The following is a 24188-nucleotide window of genomic DNA, read 5'->3' on the forward strand; positions in this document are numbered from 1 at the left end:
AAGACAAGCATGGTTGAGAAAATCAAAAACATTTTATTTCTATGATTCATTGAATGTTTTCAAATGTATGTGTTCCATCACCACAGAAGTCTGAAAACTAGGTGTATTGATATATAGGTATAAACAATGCAAATCCAATCCACTTAGCAAATGGAAAGCGTTTTACTTCTCGTTGAAAGTTATATGTACTGCTGTTTCACGCATGATATCCAAGAGATAGGCCTAATTCACAAATTAAACTAAAGCCTCTTTCTTATTAAATTTCATCTCGTATCTACAACGCAAAGTCTAAAGAATTCCTCGAAAAAATTTATACAATATACCTGTTTTTTACCCCAAGTTTATAAAATTCTAGAATCACGTAAAACCTAAATAACTCATGAAATATATAGACACGAAACATCATCACTACGTCATTGCAAATCTCCTTCTAGCAGATAACTGGTTGTTTTTCGGCCCGGCATGGCCAGGTGGGTTAAGGTGTTCGACTCATAATCTGAGGGTCACGGGTTCGAATCCCGCTTGTACCAAAAATGCTCGCCCTTTCATCCGTGGGTACGTTGTAATGTTACAATCAATCCTACTATTCGTTGGTAAAAGAGTATCCCAAGAGTTGACGGTGGGTGGTGATGACTAGCTGCCTCCCCTCTAGTCTTACACTGCTAAATTAGGGACGGCTAGAGCAGATACCCTTGAGTAGTTTTGCGCGAAATTCAAAATAAATAAATAACTTTTGTAACAATTACAAAAAAGAAATAGAAATTAATTTATAGATCGGTGGGAATAAATGTAGCCTTGTAAATGACTGAGATAGCAATTATCTTTATGAGAAAGTTCAAGAAGAAAAGAATTTCTTGGTTACAGTAATTGCAAGTCTGGGTAGAGACAAATAGGTTCACACTCATTGTGGATTCACAGACTATGTTTTTTAAAATAATGCTCGTGTAGTAATAACGTAAAATAAGTTTGATACACAAACATGTCTGTTTGAGATATCCTATTATTTCTCTTTCCAATTAACCGTTATTAATAACTGATATAAATACTGATAATTTTCATAAAACTATTTTGAAAAACTAATTACCATTTTATATCTAGAAGAAAATTTACGCAATTACTTTTGATAATTTTATAATGTCGTTCAACTTAAATCAACAGCGCTATTAGTAAATAAATACATAAACACAGCATTGATAATGATGCACTTTCTTCTGCCATCACCAAAATTATGACATTTATTGAATAAGTAGCATGAGTTCAAATTCTCATTCGACTTTTGCTTGTCATTGAGTTAGCAGTTTCGGTCTAATAATAGTGGTGAGTGAAATACAACATAAACTATGACAATTTTGCTTTGTTTTTAAATTGTGAACAAAATATATATTTTTTGTTTTTTGTTATATTAGGATTACTCAAGAAATAAGTATTAAATTTTATAATTAAAACTACTATTATACTTTAAAATACTATATTGTGTTACATGATTCAAAGTGTAAATATAAAATTTCAGTTCGATGCTCTTTAAAGTGTAGTAATAAAGATAAATTTAATCTTCCGTAATTTACAACTCCTCATCAGGTAGATTTAATTGAACAAAGTATATAACAAAAACATAGAAAAGCAAATATCTCTCATGTGTACTATTTTTTACTAGTTATTTTAATACTTTGCTTGTTTCTTTGTTTGTTATTAGGCCCAAAGTTACGCAAAGGGTTGTCTGCGTTCTTTCCGCCATTGGTATTGATACCAGTGATCGGGTGTCGATATTTTAATAACTAAAATAGTTATGGAATTATACAGGTCCACAGGGCTTGTATCCTGAGCATACTTACAGTTTTCCGAATTAATCTTATATAAACTATAATATATTACATTTCAATTACATTTTAATTATTTTAAGCTGTAGCTGTTTTTTGCGGCACAAGCCCCAAATCTTTCTAGGTGGTAGCGATGCTCTATTCTGGATGGAATTTAAATAAAATAACCTATTATACACAGTGGTGTTCTGGGTAATTTTTGCAAACTTTCATGCTGAAATACAGACTGCATTAGGTACTGTTGTGAAAAGGTTTTTTTTATGTTATTTCATTAAACATTTTCAGGATTTCTTGTATTAGCTATTGGAGTTTAGTTCTTTTGTATTACTTGACAGCTTTAGTGCACCGGTCAGTGCATACTTATAATGTAATTTCTCTTATTTCTGCTTTCATATACAGCATTTCATATTTCTGTTTCTCTATCTTTACGAGTGTTCATTTTATCTTTCTAAAAATATATAAATATATATATATATATAGTCATAGGGGTCACCAGGGAGTGAGGGGGAGATAATAGTGTATGAATAGCTCCTTATTTTAATCTCAGCCGCATTTTGCTTGTCAAGGAAAATTGAATCTATAGTGCTACAAAAACTATCAAACATGCTGGTATACTTTTATATTTATAATCTCTTTCGTTTGCTAATGTGTTTATTTTTTTATTCGACAGGAGTCATGCTGTGAGTCATACAGTGGATTGCTACTGACTCATAGGTTACTTAGGCTACCTTGTTATTGATTTCAGAAACAACCCCCCTTATTAAAAAATCCTAGGAACGCCTAATAATTTAGTCTATTTAAATTTATTTCCGACTTTTACCTGTGAGTGTGAACAAGTTCAAATTTATAATCAAATGTAAGTTACCAAAACTGTAAAACACTAAAGTTTCAAACAGTTATCTAGCTCACTTTCATTTCATTCGCATTCAGAACCAAACGGGTAAATACAATATCAATCATTCGAACAGTGTAAACGTTACACATCAAAAACAGCCACAAGATCAAAGTATGAACTGAGAAGCTGAGGTGGTTCTGAAACATGATCATTTTCCGAGAGAGATAATTACATGAGACGTGTGGGAACAAATATGTTTGAGCACAACACGCTGTTAAAACATACCTATGAATAAATGTTTTTCTCAGACAATGGTGTAAGAAAGAGTTGCCAAGAGAGGGTGCCTGGCTAGATATGCACATTTTACAATGAGAGATTAAAAGTATAAGGATATGTTTTCAGCAGTTGCCATACTAACAATGGCAGCGTAATCTAAGGGAGAGAAGGGATCAGGATATAAGAACATAGTTTACAGTTGCCGTGTAAGTAAAGTTTATAAAAATGGAGGTGCTAGGGTACATCGGATTCCGACGTCTCTTTTTGTTTTGTTTTTGAATTTCGCACAAAGCTACTCAAGGGCTATCTGCGCTAGCCGTCCCTAATTTAGCAGTGTAAGACTAGAGGGAAGGCAGCTAGTCATCACCACCAACCGCCAACTCTTGGGCTACTCTTTTACCAACGAATAGTGGGATTGACCGTCACATTATAACTCCCAGACGGCTGAAAGGGTGAGCATTTTTGGTACAAGCGGGATTCGAACCCGTGACCCTCAGATTATGAGTCGCACGCCTTAACACACTTGGCCATGCCGGGCGGTTTCCCAAGATATCTGGTGTTTCGAAAGAGTTCTTTAGTTTTTCAGTTGTAAAAAAACAACAAAAAAGCAACTTATTATCCACAAGTTTCAGTATGCTTAAAACATATTGGTATACATAATATACTTCTTAGTAGAAATTTAAAACATGAATGTGTGTTTATCTTATCGCAAAGACACAACGGGGTATGTGCTCTGTCCACCAAGGGGAATCGCCCCCTTGATTATAGCGTTGTAAATCCGAAGACTTACCGCTGTCCCAACAGGATACATTTAAAACATATTAACAAGAGAAGGAATCATTGGCTATCTTTATGGAATTGATTACTTTATTTTCTTTTGTGGCAGAATAAGTTTTTTTGTTGTTTGCTTTTGTAATTGACACGTTGTTTGTTTGTTAGATCGTAGTATTGAACACTATGATGGGCTCTAAATTGGTTTTGTACCTATGTTGTAAATACATTTAAAATAAAATGATTAAAGGTATTTCAATGTCAAAAATATTTTGGGCAAATAACAATCATTCATTTTGATTACTAAATTAAGTTTTTTGCTTATGAGTCATCCTCAGAGGGAAGATTTATGAAATAAATTGTAATTAAATTATTTTACAAATAAACATGTCACTCGAGAAAATTACATGATACACGTGCATGTATTTTTCCTTGCGCTTTTCAATGAGCCAGTTAAGAAAGCATATATGTTAAATATATAATATAAATATTGCAAAACTTTCTAAGTTCAGGTATGTACTAGAATGTACAGGAAAGTTTTCAACTTAAACTGTTTGAATTAACGCAATATAACCCCCTGCTCAGCGTCATAAGTAGGTTTCATGGTATAACGCAGCTTAAGGTTAATTTATAATAAGTATATATAACAATTATTGTTTTGTTTTTCATATTTTCGTTATCTTAAAATCTTACCGTCCTTAATAATGGTGGGAAAGGGGAAGGATAATCAGTATACTGAGTATCCGCAAACACAGTAAATAATAATAAAAGCGATGGACCCCAAAAGAGTTTAGTATTAGAAACTAGTCTGCATATGTCTTCGCGATAAAAACGTGATTTGATAAATAAAGGAAAATATTTGTATTGTATGTATATAGAGGCAAAAAAAGTATTAGAAATCTTAAGATTATTAACGAATAAAAATATTCCAAATAGAACATACGACATTGATTCAGGTCATTGCTGTTAAAACATTGAAATGAAAACATTTTATGTTGAAATCAATAAATCTGAGCCTGGAATGGCCAGGTAGGTTAAGGAGGCGCACTTGACGGCTAAAAGGGCGACCCTCGGGGCGTTATAGGTGACGGTCATTGGTAAAAGAGTATCCCACGAGTTGGCAGTGGAGGTAATGACTTACACTGCTGAATTAGGGACGGCTAGCGCAGATAGCCCTCGAGTAGCTTTGCGCGAAATTCAAAACAAACAAACAAACAATAAATCTGTGGCAGGTATCTTCACATTTGAAGCCATTGATGGAAGATAAATAGTCAACGAAGTCAACTCTTGGGCTACTTGTTATCAACGAAAATTGGAAATGACCGTTATATTATAAAATCTAGATGCCTAAAAGGGTAAGAATATTCGATGACGGGATTCGAACCCATAAGACCTGTAACATCCTAAACTCTAAGCCGTACCAGTCCTAAATTTCAAAAATGGATATTTTTATAGAAAACAGAGAGATCCTATATTATATATCATAGAACAGCAAAAAAGCATTGATGTAGATGAATGAAAACTCATTGAGAGACCTGTGTTTGATAAAACAAATAGTTTTAAAAAATATCTTCTTTAATTTATTTCAATGAGTTTTGTTTTTCTTATTTGTATGCATTTTTATAAGAAAACCGTTAACCTTTGAACTCAGCAGGATAAAATGTCTTTAAAAGCTGGAAAATCGTCTTAAGTGGAAGTATAAAAAATGATAAAAAATAGCACATACGTGTGTGTATATATATATATATAATGTCAACGTAACAGTGACGTCCAGGTGTTCTCTAGAGGAAATTTTACATTCGATATGTTATTGACACGGTGACAGAGCGCACGAGGGCGAGGCATGCAACCCCAATCTCACTCTCAGCAGGCTACATGGCACCCTCATGTGACGTGTCCTGACAAATTGTCTTGGTGTCGTAAGGGCTGATCGACGAATTCTTCGCTACACCACGGTAGGTGAGGAGGAGTGCTGCCAGCTCGTGCTGAACCAAAATCCTCCCATGGTGCGTCTGACGTCAATAGTGTTGATTTCGACTGTTACATCAGGAAAGATGAGCTAGCAGATGACACCATGCTCTACGTGAAGAAGAATGATTTTTAAAGATTCCAACACAAAGGACAAACATGTAAAAAACTGCCTTTTTGTGTTGAAAATTATGCGATTAAATGTGAGGAAAATAGGAAACTATTTAAACTAAAAACATTTAGAAAAAAACTGAAATGAAAATATTTGTTTTCTAATTTTAAAATGTTTTGTTTCTTTATTGCACAAAGCATGAGAACAAGAGTAAAACGTATGAGTCAATTGTGTTTAAAAGTGCCGCTTTTATTTTCACTCCATTATTTTGACTGATTTGTGCATGATTTAATTTTACTTACTGTTGTTTTTAATAAGTGAAAGACATTACCATATTTCAGTTTGTGTTTAAAGTATGTAACAGAAAAATAGACTAATAGACAATGAAAATTAAACGAACTAGATATTTTATGTGGTGTATTTTATGGAACTCGTTTAACACCTTACTGAATGAAACTAGAATGATTTCTTCCTTTTGTTGACATCTATTAGTCATCACTATTTCTCACAAAATACTCCATTACGTCATCGGAAAATACGAACTTATAAAGATAAAATCCGGGGACTGATTTCCTGTAGTGAAAAGAACACAGATAGCTAAAATATTTGTATTTTCTTCTAAAACAGACATTCTCCACCTCATAAAGTGAAACATATTAGTCTTATAAACCAATATGAAAAAAAGTGTTTCCTCTTCACATTACGTTCAGAAGTAAGTTTAAATATTCTCTGACATTTTTAGTGTCGGTAATACAATCCTCTCTTTTTAATTTTACTGTTTCATTCGTATTCAACTATAACAATATTTTATTAAAAGTATTGTAATTTCAGCTTACTAAAAATAATTACTGAAAGATGAAATTTATGTATTTTACAAGGTAATGCCTTACATTTATTGCCTAACACTAATTGCACATTGGTTGCGCATGATATTTAGCGTAAAGATTAACTTATAAATTATGTTGACACATAAACTCTTAACACTAGAATAAATCTGAGACACTTCAGTTGCAGTCACGATGTTGTATATTTTCATAACAAGTATATAATTGGGCACTTGAATACGTTTTCTCGAGATACATATATATCATGCATACGTGTCTCTCATATCTGTTATCAATATGACTTTGTTCTACTCTAAACGATCTAGTTTCAAATACTTTACTAGGTTACCTGCTCCTGCCATCTAGTCTTTAAAATGAGAACCATGTCGAATAGCTGCAAGGATGTTACGTTTCAAAGAAAGGTTTTTTTTTCTATTGCCAAAATTATTGATAATTTATTGAGTACCTAGAATTATAGTTTCAAACTCATTTCTCCACGAAACAACTTTTTTCGATATCTTTTATACAGGTATATGTATATATATATACACATACATATCCATCCTCGTGGCGCAGTGGTTTGCCAGTGGACTTACAACGTAATAAAATGGGTTTCAGTACCTGTCACTGCAAAGTACCGCAAGTATATTGTGCAGCTTTATGCTTAACTTGAAACAAATTCATTGAGCAATTATTTTTTATAATCTCCTAATAGCTGGTTGAGCCATCGTTCCATAGAACTAACAAAATACCGAATGTATTTTTCAATCATAACCTGTTCTTTGAGAATCTAGATCTGTAATTGCTTTTAAAATGTCGACAGTTGATTACGATGGCGAATGTGACTTACATATTCAATGTGAGTGAGCTGTCCAAGAAACGAAACTCGACAATTATACTTTTCAATCTACTTTTGGAGGATCATTCGAATGTAGCTTGAAGTTTTGGGGCAACAACAGCATGAACACTTACCTTATGTAGTTTTCTTCATATGTTTATTCTACTGCTAGTAGAGAAAAGGATGAAAAATCTCGTCAGAGTACAACATACACATACACTTCATGCTACTTAATGACGTAGCAAAAAAGTATCTCTAGTGCATTAAAATGCTTAGATCATTCTAGCCCTAATAAAAGACGCCTACTAAACTGTTGTGACAGAACCTCAACAGGTAGCTGCTTTTATATTATATACTAGTTCAAAGGAATAGATAGTTGAAATTTATCACAAGCTTAGATTTTTCAACGATCAGACCGAGGTCATTTCTCTCTCTCTCTAGGTGTTTGGGCATATATATTTGTATACCCAGGAGGGTCAGGTAAACTAGAAACCGAGGTCATCTTCAGGTTAAGAAAAAGAATTTGAATGTGACCGTTGCCGGACACATGTCTCAGAGACTAGAGTATAAACAGATACAAGATTGTAGGGGACGTTGCAGTTAAATGTCAGGTATAAAGATGTTCCTTTATATTGGTATTTTGGTTTTAGTCGCTGTATAAGTAGGGCTTCTTTGATTTTGCATTTGTTTATAATTGTTTCCCTACGTAATATCTGGGCGTTTTCTTTTTATCATGTTGTGTTTATTTGATCTGCAGTGTTCAAAAACGTATGAAGATGTTTTTGTGCTCTTTGAATCCAGTTTCCATTTTTCTGCTTGTTTCTCCAATATAGAAGTCGTGGCAGTTGCTGTATTGTATTTTATAAATTATGTTGGTGTTGTGTTTGTCAGGGTAGTTTTTAGATAGTATGGACTTTAATTTTGTACCTGATTTTTGAATAAATTTGGTGTTTATTGGAATGTTTTGTTTAAGTTTTTTTCAAAATGTTGGTTATTGTTTTGCTGATGTCGGGAATATATAATATGCAGAAGTACCAGGTTTTGTAGTTTGTTGTATCTTGGGATTTAAAATCCCAATTGGCTTTATGAAATATTGAGAGTTAAAGTGTTTCTTAGCGCCGAAAATGTTATCATTACTTGGGATAATGTTACTTTAAATAGACAATATTCCATAGAACACCCACTGTTTCACTTTACAAAGTCAACGAGATAACTATTATAGCTTACATATTATACATTCTCCGAATGATATAGTTATTATAAACAATAATTTACACTACATACTTTTATAGTCCTGAAAAGGACGCTTAATTTGCTGCAGCTAAATATAATAAATGAATGACTTACTATTTATCCATACATTTTCTATATAATATTCACTTGAAAATTAAAATTTATTTAATAGACCCTGAGACTGTTGGACATCAAGACCATTATTTTACAGCAAATACAAAGATTGCCAGACATACACGTTGGTGGACAATAATGCCAATATAGCTGTTCATTAGGATATTATCAACTAGTCATGTTACCAATGAGAAGATTGACCTTCTATCCGAATAAACGTAACATGAAAGTAACCTAAAGGCAAGCAACACTTTCATTTCTACAAACCAGAAATGTTACTGCTGTGTCTTTTACTTAAACGTATTAGCTTTCAAATGCACCTAAGGGCCTATAATTATAAATTAAGTTATTATTTTAAAGATTTTCAGTAACATGAATTCATGAATTATACAATTCAGTGTTTTTTACAAAATGACATTTTGTCATAGCCCGATATACTATCATGCATACTTAACAAAAGGTCAGGTACTAGGAATGTCATAGCTTACAATATTATTGGATTTGCTTTCATGCAAATTAGGTTTATTCCAATTCAGTATGTAAGATTTTATATAGTTTATAGATCATACTAAACAAAAGGTCAGTTCTGAATATGTAGTGAAATCAGGGTCGTTTGTCCATATGTAAATGACAGTCAAATCAGTTTACATTCATTGTATTTTGTACTTTGGCACAAGGCTATAGAATGGGCTGTTTTTGCTATGCCCACCACCAGTACTGAAATCCGGTTTCTAGCATTTTAAGACTGTAGACATACTGCTGTGCCTTTGGGGGGGGAAATGATTATATTTTATATATATTTCTAACTAAATGAAACAAGTAATGTTACAGATATATTTTGATAATTATAGCCTGTACTTTTATTTATGTAGGATATATTTTCGTTACCCATCAGCAGTGATGATCTAAATGAATTAGAATTGTTGAAAAGATTGAAAACTTTGTGATTCTATACACTGTAAGTTGTTTTCCTGTCATTTATATAGATTAATGAAGATTTGGTATATTTATATACAAATGATCTTATTTACTTTTTCTTTCACAGATATTTGGTGAGGAAGGCATACAGACTTTTCAAGGAGCCAAATGCTCATCTAATGAAAAACGAGGAGTACGTTTCCAATGCTTATACATAATTCACTTAATTGAATTTGATTTTCTTTACAGAATTATGTTTATTAATACGATTTTCTGCTTTTACTAGTTTCTACTAAACATCGCTGCAAGAAAGATGGATAGTTTATCATTAGAAAATCAGAACTGTTACAGTTCACAACGTATAATTTAATCCTAAAACATATGGGATTAAAACATTATAGACATTCTTAATAAGAAAATTTAAATGACACAACAAGAGAGATAAAGTTTTGGTATGAGTTTGTTCAAATCATTTAGATAAACCAATAAGCACTTGTTTGCAAAATAAGTAGCTGTTTTCACCTGAAATGATTTTAACTAACATTGGAAAAGTCAATTAAAGCAAAAAAACATACCCTTAGATGACTCATCCGAAACTGAACTTAAGACACTGGAATTACCAGTAGCCAGCATAAGATATCAATTATTGAACTTTGTCTTAACATCGCTCAGAAACAATCTCAAATATAACAGTAATCGAAATCAGTGAAGATAACTGCTTACACTTATAGCTAAAGACTTACACACTTTATCTAATGTTTCAGAAGTACCATGTTGAGTAAAAGAAATGTCTATATTTGAAGGTAATTTAAAGGTTCAAATACATATTATTTCTTCTGACAATTTCAGTCTCATAACATGGAAAGATCGTTCATCTCCCAAAAAGATTTTCATATGGTACCATGATTATCATCATTTTGATGTTATCACATCAGTGAAAGGTGTGAGGCATTTGAACAGTTAAATAAACATCATTGGAAAACAAACAGTATCTTCATGCTAAAGTGTTATCAATATCGAAAATATTTTGACATTATCATCAGAAAAAAACGTAAATCATAGTTTCATCAATGTGGAAAAAGAGATGCGCAGTGTTTTAAATAACCATGTCTTTTCTCCAAGATAAAGTGGCTAAAGAATCATCAAGTAAATACCTATTTTTTTATTTTGAGAATGATCAGGGAACAGGAATTTACGAGATAAACTACTGTTTGGTCCATGATTTTAATGGTACGGAAACAATTTTCAATGGTTAAAATTCATGTGATGAATTTTGAAAATTCTTATTTTAGAAATCGTATAATTTAGAATGTGAAAGTATGTGAAAGGTTTGATGAACACTTTATCTTAAATTATACCATTTGTTAATGGATACAGCTCTTCATTATAGATAATGAAAAATTATGGTTTGACATCCAAAAGCCTGAAAATTCAAACAATCTACATTTATAATCCGTGATGAAGAAAAAACCCACTTGTAGAGAAAAAATATATATATATTAATCTACAGTTATGATTTAATACACACGACATTATATTGTTCTCAAATCATTTTAACTTGGAAAAACTACAGAAAAGATATCTCCCACGTCTTTCCAACATAAAATCAAATCAAGAATATTCAGAACAAATGCCAGATGTCAGATTTCACTCTCCCAACACCTTGTCAGCATCCATACGATCAAGTTTCCTGGATTGCCACTGTCAATAAGAATTGATGCATAGGTAAAAAAATATATTGTCTTTGATTATTCTTATTAAACTTTTTGTTCAACATTTGTTCTTGAAATTTTGTTGAAAGTTATATTCTTTATTTAAGTACTGTCAATCAATTGTGAACGTACTTCGATGATAGTATCTTCAATTCAAAGAAGAGTTTCTTGCAACCTGCGATACCAATCCCTTCAGGTACACGACTATTGCTTCTGTATGTATGACTCTATATAAAAGCAACCTTACACCACCATTATCAATAGTTCTCGTACCTAATCACGGATACTTTACGACCAACAAGTACAGCATAGCAAGTATCCAATGGTTAGACTATACAGAAAAATCTGAGGGGATCAAGATTTAACATCCACCTAACAGTGGTTAGAAATATACTATAAATTATAAAGTAAGGAATAAAACATTATTCATGAGTTTTACGGGTGCTAGTATCTTATCATGAGTAGAATACATGTTATGACTGATATCAAGAATTTAGTCAGAAAGACAACAACAGCTCGAAGCTTTAGGGTGTGTGTGTATTTTTCGTACAGCAAAAACATAAAGGGCTATCTGCTCAGCCCACCGAGGGGAATCGAACCGCTGATTTTAGCGTTGTGAATCCGGAGACATACCGCTGTACTAGCGGGGTACAGCTTTAGGGTACAAAGTCATAACAATATGGAAACATGATTTTAAGAAAATGAAATCTAATGATTCAGACTTGGAAAATTTCCTTAGCGTCAATATGGTAGTTTTCTGCTTGGATGTATGGGATTCTTTCTATTGAGGGAGGATCAAATGACAAGTCTTTTCTATAATATAAAAGAAGGAGAGAAGATCAAGAGCATGAACCTTACATCACTATATTCATGGACAAACAAATACTGTGAGTATCTAGTTAAACATCCTACCATAATAACAACAAATTTATGTGATTAAAAATATTTTGAATTTATAACATGTAAAAGTATAGCCCTGAGGAAACTATATGATTCAGCTTTACCATTTGGTAGCAATGGTAAGCTATTTTCTTTATATTCATTATGTGTGGAATCCAGATCATTACCACCATGCAAGTACTGCTATGACAAGAGAGTTTTCATCGATACCTGGGTCACTAAAGAAATAAAAAATAGTCAAGTTTTGACACCAGGTAATAAAAATAGATGAGATTTATCATTTTAATATTAAGTATATTCTTTAAGCAGTATATTGACGCATTTCTTAAATTAAAGCAAGGAAGTTCTGGTTGGCTTTCTCACTGTGTAACATCAGAAACAAAGTAAGATTATATTGCCCAGTAAAATGAAAAGAAAGGGGTGTCTGACTCCATAAAACACAGTATTTAATTCAGAAAAAAAGTCATTTACAAAACTGTCTTAATTCTTTTTTGGGGACATTGGTGTGTGTTTGAGGACAAACCGTAATTTATGTATGTAACTATTGCTTGATGAATGATATTACTAAGATAATATCAGATGTTACACTGATTAATCAAAAAGTAACAGCTCTTCATTGGAAACATTAAGCATGAATATCTGCCCAGAAAAATCGAATTAATATCAATTTTGTCTTTCACAAGAGCACGAGAGAAGTTAGGTTCGTCTCTATTGTATTATGATGCAGATAGTACTGTCTTCATTTCAGAAATATAACACATATCTTCAGTCATTTTCAGCCTCCTATAACTGTGACAAATCATAAGAAGATTTGTAGAAACTTAAACACTCACACCATTCATAACAAAGGAAAAAGAAATACCATCACCAAGTTCACATTGAAAAAATACATCCCTCTATATTTTAACAACTTCCAAATGGATATTGATTTTTATCTAATAAGACTGATTTTTTCAGCATGGTAAATTGGCTGAAAGGAGGGCATGTGCAGGGCCTTGGAGAAAAATCCTAAGTGTGCTCAACCATGATCTATATATGTTAAGTCCCATTTCATGTATTTCTCGTTAGAATTTGAAATGGATAACGTCTACAATACTCTTTTACTTGTTTAGTGTCAGGTCCAACATGAAGTAGCAAATAATATTTTGTGAGCTGAGTTTTAACCTATCATTGTGACGTTATGTATCCTATTCCTAAAAATATATTGTTGTTTTGGTAAATGTCAATCCCTGTATAAAAAAGTAATGAGAATTATTCCCAACATTTAATTTGTCGAACGATTACTTGAAAATTTTCATGATTATTTATAGTCTGGTCAAACCAAATCTTTTTATCATTAATAACCTTAAGAGTGAAAGTGTAGGGAATAAACTGGTGTTTTGCATGTGGAAGTCACCCTTTAAATTTATCAGAATCTATTTAATCAGGATAGAGAAACGCGTAATATTAGTTTAAATTTTCAATACGATATGTTGCTCAAGAATGTCAAAGACAAATCTCATTTGAATGTTTAGCAGACCAAATCTTTCGACGCGTGTTTAATATTTTGAATGAGCTTACTAAGATGCAACGAGACCACGATATTGTTATTTACTCATCGATTTGAAACTGCAAACGTCTGGACAGATTTGCTTGCGGACAAGACTTTTTATCACGATAAAGTTATAATGTACATAACAAAGTAAGTTAAATCTGATTTTTCTCTGAATATATATGCATTTATTATCATGGCTGTTGCAGAGAAAGATTTCATTTGAAGAATGGATCATATGTAATTAAATAACTGGCATTCAAATGTTTAGTCATTGGGTATATACGTGTGTATTTGTTTAAACAACTGTGTAGGAGTGATCATCTTTGAGATACTGATTGTCGTTAGTGTGAATGGTGATTTGCATTCCATGGAAAACTGGCCGACTACCCGTACCTGTAGAGTAGGACTAAATTGCTGAGAGAGAATTTTATCACCGTATATACAAAGAGAAGATAGTAAGCCAAGATAGTAAGAAGTCTACTGAAAATTCTTTGTCATAATCTGAAAATATGTGGATGCCTTGAAGTTAACCAACTTTCAAAATCGACTCTGTCTTATCCATTTCATATAACAATTATTATCACTGTAGTATGAAAAAAGTAAATGTGATATCTAAATAGACAAATGAATAAACATTTTATGCATTGTACTTAGAATCTCTTTTCAATTATTCATCATAATACTTAACGTTAAACAAAATCAACAGTTGTTCCACATATTGCCTAAAGCAACACTAAACAGGTTAAAAGAATAGTTGTCAAAGCTATAAATTAATTTATCGAATTCATATCAGTGAATGTGCTATAAATGTTTTCAAGGTTATCATTCCCATGGTAAATAAGCAAAAACAGAAACTTAGTTGATATAAATCATTATTGAAAGAGTTGGCTATTAAGAAAGCATAAGTTATACAGAAAAAAACTTGCTATTAAGAAAGCATTTTACCATTACTCCTAGCACCAATACTTTTATTATTTAGTAGTTTGGTTGGACAGGCTATTGGTAGAGCTCTTAGAATCTGAAAGTCTGGCAAAACGAATGATTCTTTTTCCTGTAAAACTGGTACATTCTCTTTATCAACTCAAAGTTTATGAAAGACTAGGACATAAGTTATGAAACTCTTTAGATAACGATATTAATGCAGTCATACAAAACGATATGTTACAATAACGTAAAGATGATAAATCAGCTGAAACAACATTTCTTGAGCCGTCTAAAAATGAATATGGTCTGTTTTAAAGGAAAATTTTTACTACTGTTAAAGACAAAGTTGATGGTATAAAACTAAAAAGTAGATGTCATACAAAATAATGTCCAATAAAACTCAACAATCTATCTATTAAACTATGTAACACAAATTTTGTTCCTGGATATTATGTGTTATTTCTTAATTGCTTATGTTGTAAAAGTACAGAAAATTACCATTATTTCCTTCAAACTTTGCTTTTATAACATGGATAATGAAATTTAGAAATTAACCTATTTTCTATGTAAAAACGAGTAAATTTGCACATTTTCATTTGCATAAGGTCTGAATAAAACAATATATGAATCAAGATTTACATGTATTTATACTAAAGTTATACAAAAATGAGCAAAAATGTTTAGAAGTGAGTAGTATTTCGACATTTGCAACTGTAATGTAAATCACTTTCACGTATCAGCCCCCAAATATAATATCCCATCATGTTTTCGTTATACGCTCTTTGCTAGCGGCGTTCAATGTGCAGTATATCTTGGTGGAAGCGCTCGCCTTGCTCCTCTGAATATGCTTCCATGTTCTCCTTAAATTTATTAAGATGAGCATCAAGGATATGGACTTTCAGAGACATCCTGCAGCCCATTTTGCTGTAGTTCTTCACCAGAGCTTCAACGAGTTCCATATAATTTTCGGCTTTGTGATTGCCCAAGAAGCTCCGAACCACTGCGATAAAGCTACACTTTTTTCTCCTTCCTACTGAGCTTCTTGGAGAATTGTGTGCACTCCACGATCATCTTTATTTGTGGTCCAACGAAGACACCAGCTTTGACCTTTGCCTCAGACAACTTAGGGAAGAAGTCTCGAAGGTACTTAAAAGCTGCAAATGCCTTATCAATAGCTGTGAGAAATTGTTTCACAAGACTCAATTTTATGTGTAATGGTGGAAACAACACATTCTGGGGGTCCACTAGTGGCTCACACATGACATTGTGCCTCCTCACAGAGAACTCGGTCCGTTGTGATAAACTGACCACATACATAGCAGAATTCGTCTGGAGAAACCATAATGACTTAAGTTTTCAAAAGGTAATAGTCGTTTAAGGGGTCAACGAGCAATGATGGATTTCTCTAATTTAAATCAATATAACAATCATTCTAAGTATTTCTTAATGTGTATCGACGTATTTTCTAAATATATATGAGTTGTTTTACTAGAGAATAAGAAAGATTCATCACTTGTAAGTTATTTTAAACTGATTTTAAAACAGGGTAGAAATCATTGTAAACTTCAATCTGATGCTGGACAGAATTCACTAATCATCTGTTTTAATTTTAATGCTATCTCAAGGAATTAGATATTCACTTCTTTAGTTCACACAACAAAACAAAAAAGTCTGTAGTAAAAAGATCTAATCATATCCTTAAAGCTAGAATGTGACACTACTTTACAGCATTAAAATGAAACCAAGAGATGTTAATCATTCTAAGCCGTCTGTGGTAATGAAAATACTTTATAAACCTCCCATTAAAATAAAACTTCAGTTCAAAGTAGGCAATCAAGTAAGTATTAGAAAGTGAAACGTCAATTTAAGAAATGTTATATGCCTGGATGGACGGATTAAATATTTATGGTTTATGAAAGAATAGAGAAAATTTTTCCAGTGTAAAAAAAATTAAATGAACAATTTTGCGAATCTGAAATACAAAGAGTTATAAAATCTCCCAGTGACATCTACACTGTAGAAGAAATATTACATGAACGAGGAAGAGGTAAAAACAAATAATATTTTGTAAAATGGAAAGGGTAGCCTGATAAATTGAAATGTCTATTTCACTCAGAGTACGAACAGTTTTGTCCCCTCCTGGGACAGCGGCAGATCTACGGATTTAGAACGCTAAAATCAGGGTTCGATTTCCCTCAGGTGACACAGCAGATAGAAAGTTAACTGCTAGCTTGGATGAATTTATAATGACTGTCGTCCGCAGAGTTAGAAAGCCAGAAAATATTTGAGAGGCAAGAAAATTTGTCTACTTTTTAGTGCAACTAACATTTGCATGTTATTAGTCTATATTGTTTAGAGCATTATTTAATTAAATAAATATTATTAATCGCAATGCTATGAGTAGTATAAAAAAATTAAGGTTAACTCTGTTTGACAACCGAGAGCGAGAAAAAAGAAGAGTTGCTAAGTATTTTATTTTTCGTGTTTCACATTTATTCTTTGTGTATAATTATAAAAACAAATAAAATGTAAATGAAATATATTTTTAAGTTAGTGAATATTAGATTAAGTAAAATAAATAATAATTAAATACAAATGTTTTACGAGGCACACACACGAGCTGATTCTGCTAGTTGCGATATGTTGTGAGTAAAGTAATTCGATAGCGTAACGTGAGCCGCACTGCCTCGAGTGATTTACAACTTAAAAGCGCGCGGACAGTAAATAGCTACGGGTCAAAAGGCAATAAAAAACATAATTTAATTATAAATAAATGTACACTGTTGCGAACTTAAAGATAATTAGGATAAATAAATGTAGTTTTATATTGCAATATGATATTATAGAAAGAAAAAGTATTTTAGATTCATATCGATTTTTGTTTTGTGGTTACGTGATCGGTTAGATTCCAGTTATGTTAGAGAAAATAACATATAAACTATTATTAAGTTTTACTGAAAAAGCGTTTGAAATGTGTTTAGAAGGTCTTATAGACTATAAAAAGTAAGTTTGAGAGAAGAAAAAGTATTTTTAGTTTTAACATGAGAATTACTTTGCATACGGACTATTCAAAACAAATACTCAATATTCTTTCAGACAAATCTTTATTTTATTCTATTAAAATACTTCACTAAAAATGTGATTTTTTGTATATTAAAGAATTATAATATTAAGTGAAATACTGCCAAGTTTTGTGAAAATATACACACTACATTGAAAATTAGGAACATAAAATCTACAAATACTTTAAATGAGTACAAACAAATCACGTGTTCGGTCACATAGAATGATCCTGTGTTGAAAGAGTTAAAGGAAAAGACTGGCCAGCCTAATGATAAAAACATAAAAAGAATGAAAATATCTGTGTATCTGTCGCTTTATTCTCTATTTTTACATGTGGATGTACACCTGAACAAAAAGCTCATTTCTTTGTATCACAATATTTATGCATATAAGGCCAGTTTAGGAATTTTACTGAGTTATAAAGGAGAAGCTAATAGAAATCAGTTGCCATTGTCCATGCGTATAAAACACAAAGTGTGTATTTTTACGATCTCGATTTTAAATATGGTGAGAATGGCGGAATCAAAGATTGACACATAAATACATGTTATAATAACAGTCAATATGATCGGCTGTCTGCATTCAAATATCTTTTTACAAAACTAGATCTTACTTAATGATATAAGTTTAAAACTCTGAGTTGTACAAAGCAAAAATTCATTTTGTAGTATGCCAGAATATAAACTGGGATTCAAAACTTTACTACAATAACGTTCTACTTATGCTACAAATGTCAAGATCAATCTATCAGTCATTCTGTCACACGCTAAACTTTTTCAGAGAGGAACAGAAAAAATATCATTTGAAATACATTCTGTGCAAATAATTTCCAATTCCCCAGGGGAACTTACAAGCATCTATTGATAATGCGTTTTAAGGCCAAGTACCTACTTACACTTTCTTTATAGGATGTACTGATAACAATTCATTCAATTAACATGTCTTTGAAAAAAAAATCCATAGATGCCTGATCACAGAGCTGCTAAAGGTAACTGTATGAGAGACACACTGCTTTTTTGGTACACCTACTTGATGCTACCCATCTAGTGTTCAGAATCGTTCTTACAGACAAGAAAGTATTACCAAGGTTAGTACAGTATTGATTTAGTTCTCTTCTCTTTTTCGAGAAAAGTGATATACACTGTACAACCTTTCAAAATAACATTTGAAGTAATTCAAACTCTTGAATAACATCACCTATGGCTAGTTTAAACTTATATGCTAAACACCTGCCAGAACAAAAGATTTTGAAAGTCTTTTTTTTTTCAGCCTCTGAGCTTCATCTAAACTTTATCTTACATTACAAAACAATCAATTACAGAGAAACAAACCAGTTTATGCTGTAATACATTCTTACTCAAACCATGTGTTGTCGGTGTGGGTATCAGTAGGTCGTGTATAATTTTGGCATCTGACTGCTTCAGCTTAACCAAATCAAGGAATAATGTGACACCTTCACATTCAACATGTAAAATGTATATGATCAACACAATATGTTTACTGACAGTTGTTGACTCATCAACAAGAAGTGAAATTTTTGAGCCGGTGTCTAAAATATATCAAATATATTTTGTTCTTCATATCTTTTGCAATATAATTACAAATTTCACGGCAACTAAATAAGCTGCGTAGGATTCTACCTATACATAATCTTTTACGTTCTTAAAGTGCAATCTCCAAGGGATAATCAGAGTAAGGACGACCATTTTTTTTTTAATTTTATAGGCTGTATACGGCAACCTATTTGTACTTTATAATAAAAGTTCATTCGTGCGAATAATTCCTTTCTGAATTTTCTTTTCACGGGTTAAGGCATTCGACTCGTAATTTGCGGGTCGCAGGCTCGAAACCCCGTCGCACCAAAAATGCTTGCCTTTTCAGCAGCGGGAACGTTATAATGTGACGGTCAATCCAACTATTCGTTGGTAAAAGAGTAGCCCAAGAGTTGGCGGTGATTGGTGATGACTAGCTGCCTTCCCTCTAGTCTAACACTGCTAAATTAGGGACAGTTAGCGCAGATAGTCCTCGTGTAGCTTTGAGCAAAATTATAAAAAACAAAACAAAAATCTTCACGGGAATTTTTTCTTTGTTATTTGTTTATTTCTTCAGCCTTAACATGTGTGCAAATATTTTTTCTGAGAGATCTTAGTTATTTTTCGTAATATCTTCATATGAGTAAACTGACATAGTCACCTCACCCACTCTTGTGCTGAATGCATGTTTCTCTGAATGGTCGAGGCCCAGCATGGCCAGGTGGGTGAAGGCGTGTGACCTGTAATCTGAGGGTCGTGGGTTCACATCCCCGTCGCACCAAACATGCTCGCCTTTTCAGCCGTGGGGACGTTGTAATGTGATTTACAACGCTATAATCTAGGAGGCGATTCCCCTCGGTGAACAGAGCACATACCCCGTTGTGTCTTTGCATTAAGATAAACACACATTCATGTTTTAAATTTCTACTAAGAAGTATATTATGCATACCAATACGTTTTAAGCATACTGAAACTTGTGGAAAATAAGTTGCTTTTTTTTTTTCTCTTTTTTTTTTACAACTGAAAAACTAAAGAACTCTTTCGAAACACCAGATATCTTGGGAAACGGCCCGGCATGGCCAAGCGTGTTAAGGCGTGCGACTCATAATCTGAGGGTCACGGGTTCGAATCCCGCTTGTACCAAAAATGCTCGCCCTTTCAGCCGTCGGGGAGTTATAATCTGACGGTCAATCCCACTATTCGTTGGTAAAAGAGTAGCCCAAGAGTTGGCGGTGGATGGTAATGACTAGTTGTCTTCCCTCTAGTCTTACACTGCTAAATTAGGGACGGCTAACGCAGATAGCCCTCGAGTAGCTTTGCGCGAAATTCAAAAAAACAAACTCTGAATAATGAATAAGTTTCCCTACCTCTCGACAAGTACTACATCGTATTACTTTCCCTGATGTAGCCAGCAGGATATTGATGAACTTTTCAGGGAAATATTTTACTTGATCAGTATGTATGAATGTATTTTATTATAGAAAAGCCACATCGGGCTATCTGTTGAGTCCACTGAATGGAATCGAACCCCTAATTTTAGCTTAACCAGCATTTCGGGAAAGACTACAAACCAATTACAAGGCTATCATGAAAGATGTTCTTGTGAAGACGCCTCCTTTGTGTTTGTCATGGTCATATAATGGTTGTGTTTTTCCTGACCCAAATGCTTGTCCTGTAGCAAAAGACTACTCAACTTTGAGACAAAAAGATTTGCTGCAAAGAATATTGCGCTGTTTCACTTTTATTTTGACATGAATATTTATTTGATTTTGGTTTGTCGCCACCTTGTAGCAAATTGTGATGTTGCGATGACGTATATTGGGAAGGAATGTTTTCGTTCAAGGACTTTTTTGTTAATAATGTGTTAATGAAGGTTGTTTAAGTAAGCTTCAATAGAATGGATTATAAAATTGAAATCTTTACTGCTGCAAGAGATGGCAAACTTCAGAGGTTAAAGGTAAGATCAAAAGTTTAAAAAACTATTTTTTGTAAAGATAGAGTAAGCTAGGCTTAACGTATGAGTAGAAGCTGAACTTCCTTACTTTCTAATTGTCCTGAATTCTCAGATTTTGTGGTTGCGTCACTTGTTTTCCACGAGTAATGTTGAGACAACGAATGAAATAATAGTTTACTTTACTTAAATGTTACTGTAATTTTGTAAATCTACGTCTGAGTTGTTGGTGATAGTGATACTATCAACATCAGTTAATGAACCTGAAATAACTATTACTACTGTATTTAACACTAAACAAGTATTTGATGAAAGTTTTATAAAGTTGATGTTGGTAATATTAAGCTAAAAGTGAAGTTATTTTGTCATGTACACATAAAACAAACAATATGTCTTGGCATTGTTACGAAGACGCGAATTTTACTCTTGGGTAGATTTTAAGTTTTTCTTGTTTATTAAAGTCATTTAATATTTGCATGTCTAGAATAGTATTTTATATATTATAAGAGCTATTCATAAAATAAGTGCACCATTTTTTTACGAATTGGCTATTATTAGATGTTACAAGAATAGTTTTTGTTAAAACATTTTCTATTCCATGCTTCAATAAGTTTAGACTTAAGTAAAAAACTTGTGTTGTTACTTTTACATTGATGAAAGAAAATCTAAGTACTAGAGACAAAAAAAATTACATAAACGGTTAAAAAAGTCAAATTATTTTGGAAAATGGTATTGATAGTGGCAAAGCCTAGCCTATGCTATGTAAACCGAGTTAATAAATGAGTTATTAATTATTAATACTGTTTTCTAAGCAATGGTTTCCCATTAGTGTTTAACACTTGCTGTTAAACCCAACTGTACAGTTTATTATTTCTTATAATTTGTTTGCTTTTTGCATCTACTTTTTTAAATATTTGTGTAATTTTCATTTTCTTTCTTACCATTGTAATTTTTCTATTGTCTTTATCACATTTACAGCCACTGGTTGAAAGAATATAATAATGGGCAACTATAAAACGTAACAAAGTGTTAGGTTCTTCATAAATATTCAGTAATTAAATGGATAATACAGGCCTGCAATTGTTTTATTATTTTGTGCAATATAGCCCAATGTGGCTTTGCTATAAGAGAACACACATAAAGGTTAGAGTTTGCTCAAGGTTTGTGATGTGTAAAGAAAATTTCATGCCAGTTGTGTATGAGGTAATAGCTCTTGATGGTGCAAAGACGTATCTATCTATCTCAAATACATTTTCAAGTAACAACAGTGCTAAACCTTGATTAGCTTATTTCTTCTTTAGTCATGGTATTAAGATGGTTTCAATGTATACTAACCCTCCTGCTACAGGCATCCTTTTTTGTTCATGTCATGAAGATTTACTGAGTTACATAAATATAATTAAACTACTTCATTGTCATAGTATATGAATAAACTTTGAAATATAGTTTTAATATGATATACATTTTAAATTCCTAATTTTATACCCTTCGGTGTGGATTCCTGTATGTGGTGAGGGGACCTACCAGGAAAGGTTCTGTTCTTTCAGTTTACCTCCTCTGGGATCTAAACATCCACCCACATCTTTGCCATGCGTGGCAACCCGTGAAGGGGAGGAGAGGATCCTGGTGGTTGAGAGGTTCAACCCCAGCACACCACTTTGGCCTTAAATTCCTGTAGAGGGGCAGCCATGGGATGGCCTCCCTTAGGTCAGTTGGCTGGTCCACTTGAGCTATGGTCAACCAAGTACCAGTGTTGGATGTTCTCAACAGGTGTTGTGGACATTGTATCTGATGCTGGTGTTTGGGTATAATGCTCACAAAACCCTGGAGTTGTAACAGTGTCCTTGTTTGACATTGTAGTGCATCCACTCTTAGGGCTCCATGGTGAGTGGAGTCAGTGGACACTGAAATATTCTTTTTTTTTGTTATGGATCCTCCAAATAAAATAGTGAAATAACAGTCTATAGGTGAACGACCACGTCTTGAATATTCTGAGCAGCAATCCTCACCATCTGTACCACCTGTTGTACCTCATTTTCGTATACTACATTGTATTTCAGACAAACCTTTAGAACAAATGTCTCCCTTTTTCATTCAGAAGGGACTTGCTGGCTCTCCAAAGTCAGTAAAGAAGCTTTGCTTTGGTGACATATCAGTGGAAACATCCACATCTCAACACATTGAGCTCCTCTTGCATTCAAAGGCAATTGGGGACATACCTGTTGAGGTTATGTCTCATGCTACTTTGAATTCATCATGATGAGTTATTGTTGAGAGGGATTTGAACAACATACCTGAGTCAGAGATTCTCGCTGGTTTCTTCACCAAAGAAGTTTCTGCAGTAAGGTGTATCTACACTGGCAAAGATGGAATTACAATGCAGACCAGTGTCCTCATTCTGACATTTACATCAGCATGTCCACCTGCCACCATTAAGGCAGGTTATCTTAATTGCAGGGTACAGCCATACATACCAAAACTTGTCGAATATTTCCAGTGTCAGTGTTTCGGTCACTAGAAGACGTCATGTCGTTGATCCTTGATGTGTGCTCGTTGCAGTGGCAAGGGCAATGATGCCTACGAGTGTGAAACGGACCATCATTGCATCGATTGCAATGGCTCTCACCCATTCTACTTTCATTCTTGCCCTAAATGGTTGGAAGAAAAAGAGGTGCACCATTTGAAAATGATTCATAACATTACTTATACTGAGGCTTGAAAATTGCTGTTTACCCCTTCATCTCGGACGTATGCCGCTGCTCTTCATTCCACAACTACAGTGGGAGTGCAGACAGATCTTTCTGTGCCTCCAAAAGAATCATTCTCTAAACAAATGAAAAGTCTTTGGGCTCCATGGTTAAAAAAG

The 24188-nt window shown here is 33.1% G+C and overlaps 1 protein-coding gene across 1 annotated transcript in view; it reads left to right on the forward strand.

The window, feature by feature from the left end:
* The first annotated feature begins 21160 nt into the window (after positions 1 to 21160).
* LOC143258479 (protein fem-1 homolog A-like) overlaps positions 21161 to 24188 on the forward strand; it is a 56545-nt gene continuing 53517 nt past the window's right edge. The window contains exon 1 of the mRNA XM_076517522.1: positions 21161 to 21328. Within this exon, the coding sequence (XP_076373637.1) occupies positions 21269 to 21328 (60 nt within the window). The 5' untranslated portion in view covers positions 21161 to 21268. The remainder of the gene's footprint in view (positions 21329 to 24188) is intronic.

Source organism: Tachypleus tridentatus, chromosome 8 (assembly GCF_004210375.1).
Source record: "Tachypleus tridentatus isolate NWPU-2018 chromosome 8, ASM421037v1, whole genome shotgun sequence".
NCBI classification, from domain to species: Eukaryota; Metazoa; Arthropoda; class Merostomata; order Xiphosura; family Limulidae; genus Tachypleus; species Tachypleus tridentatus.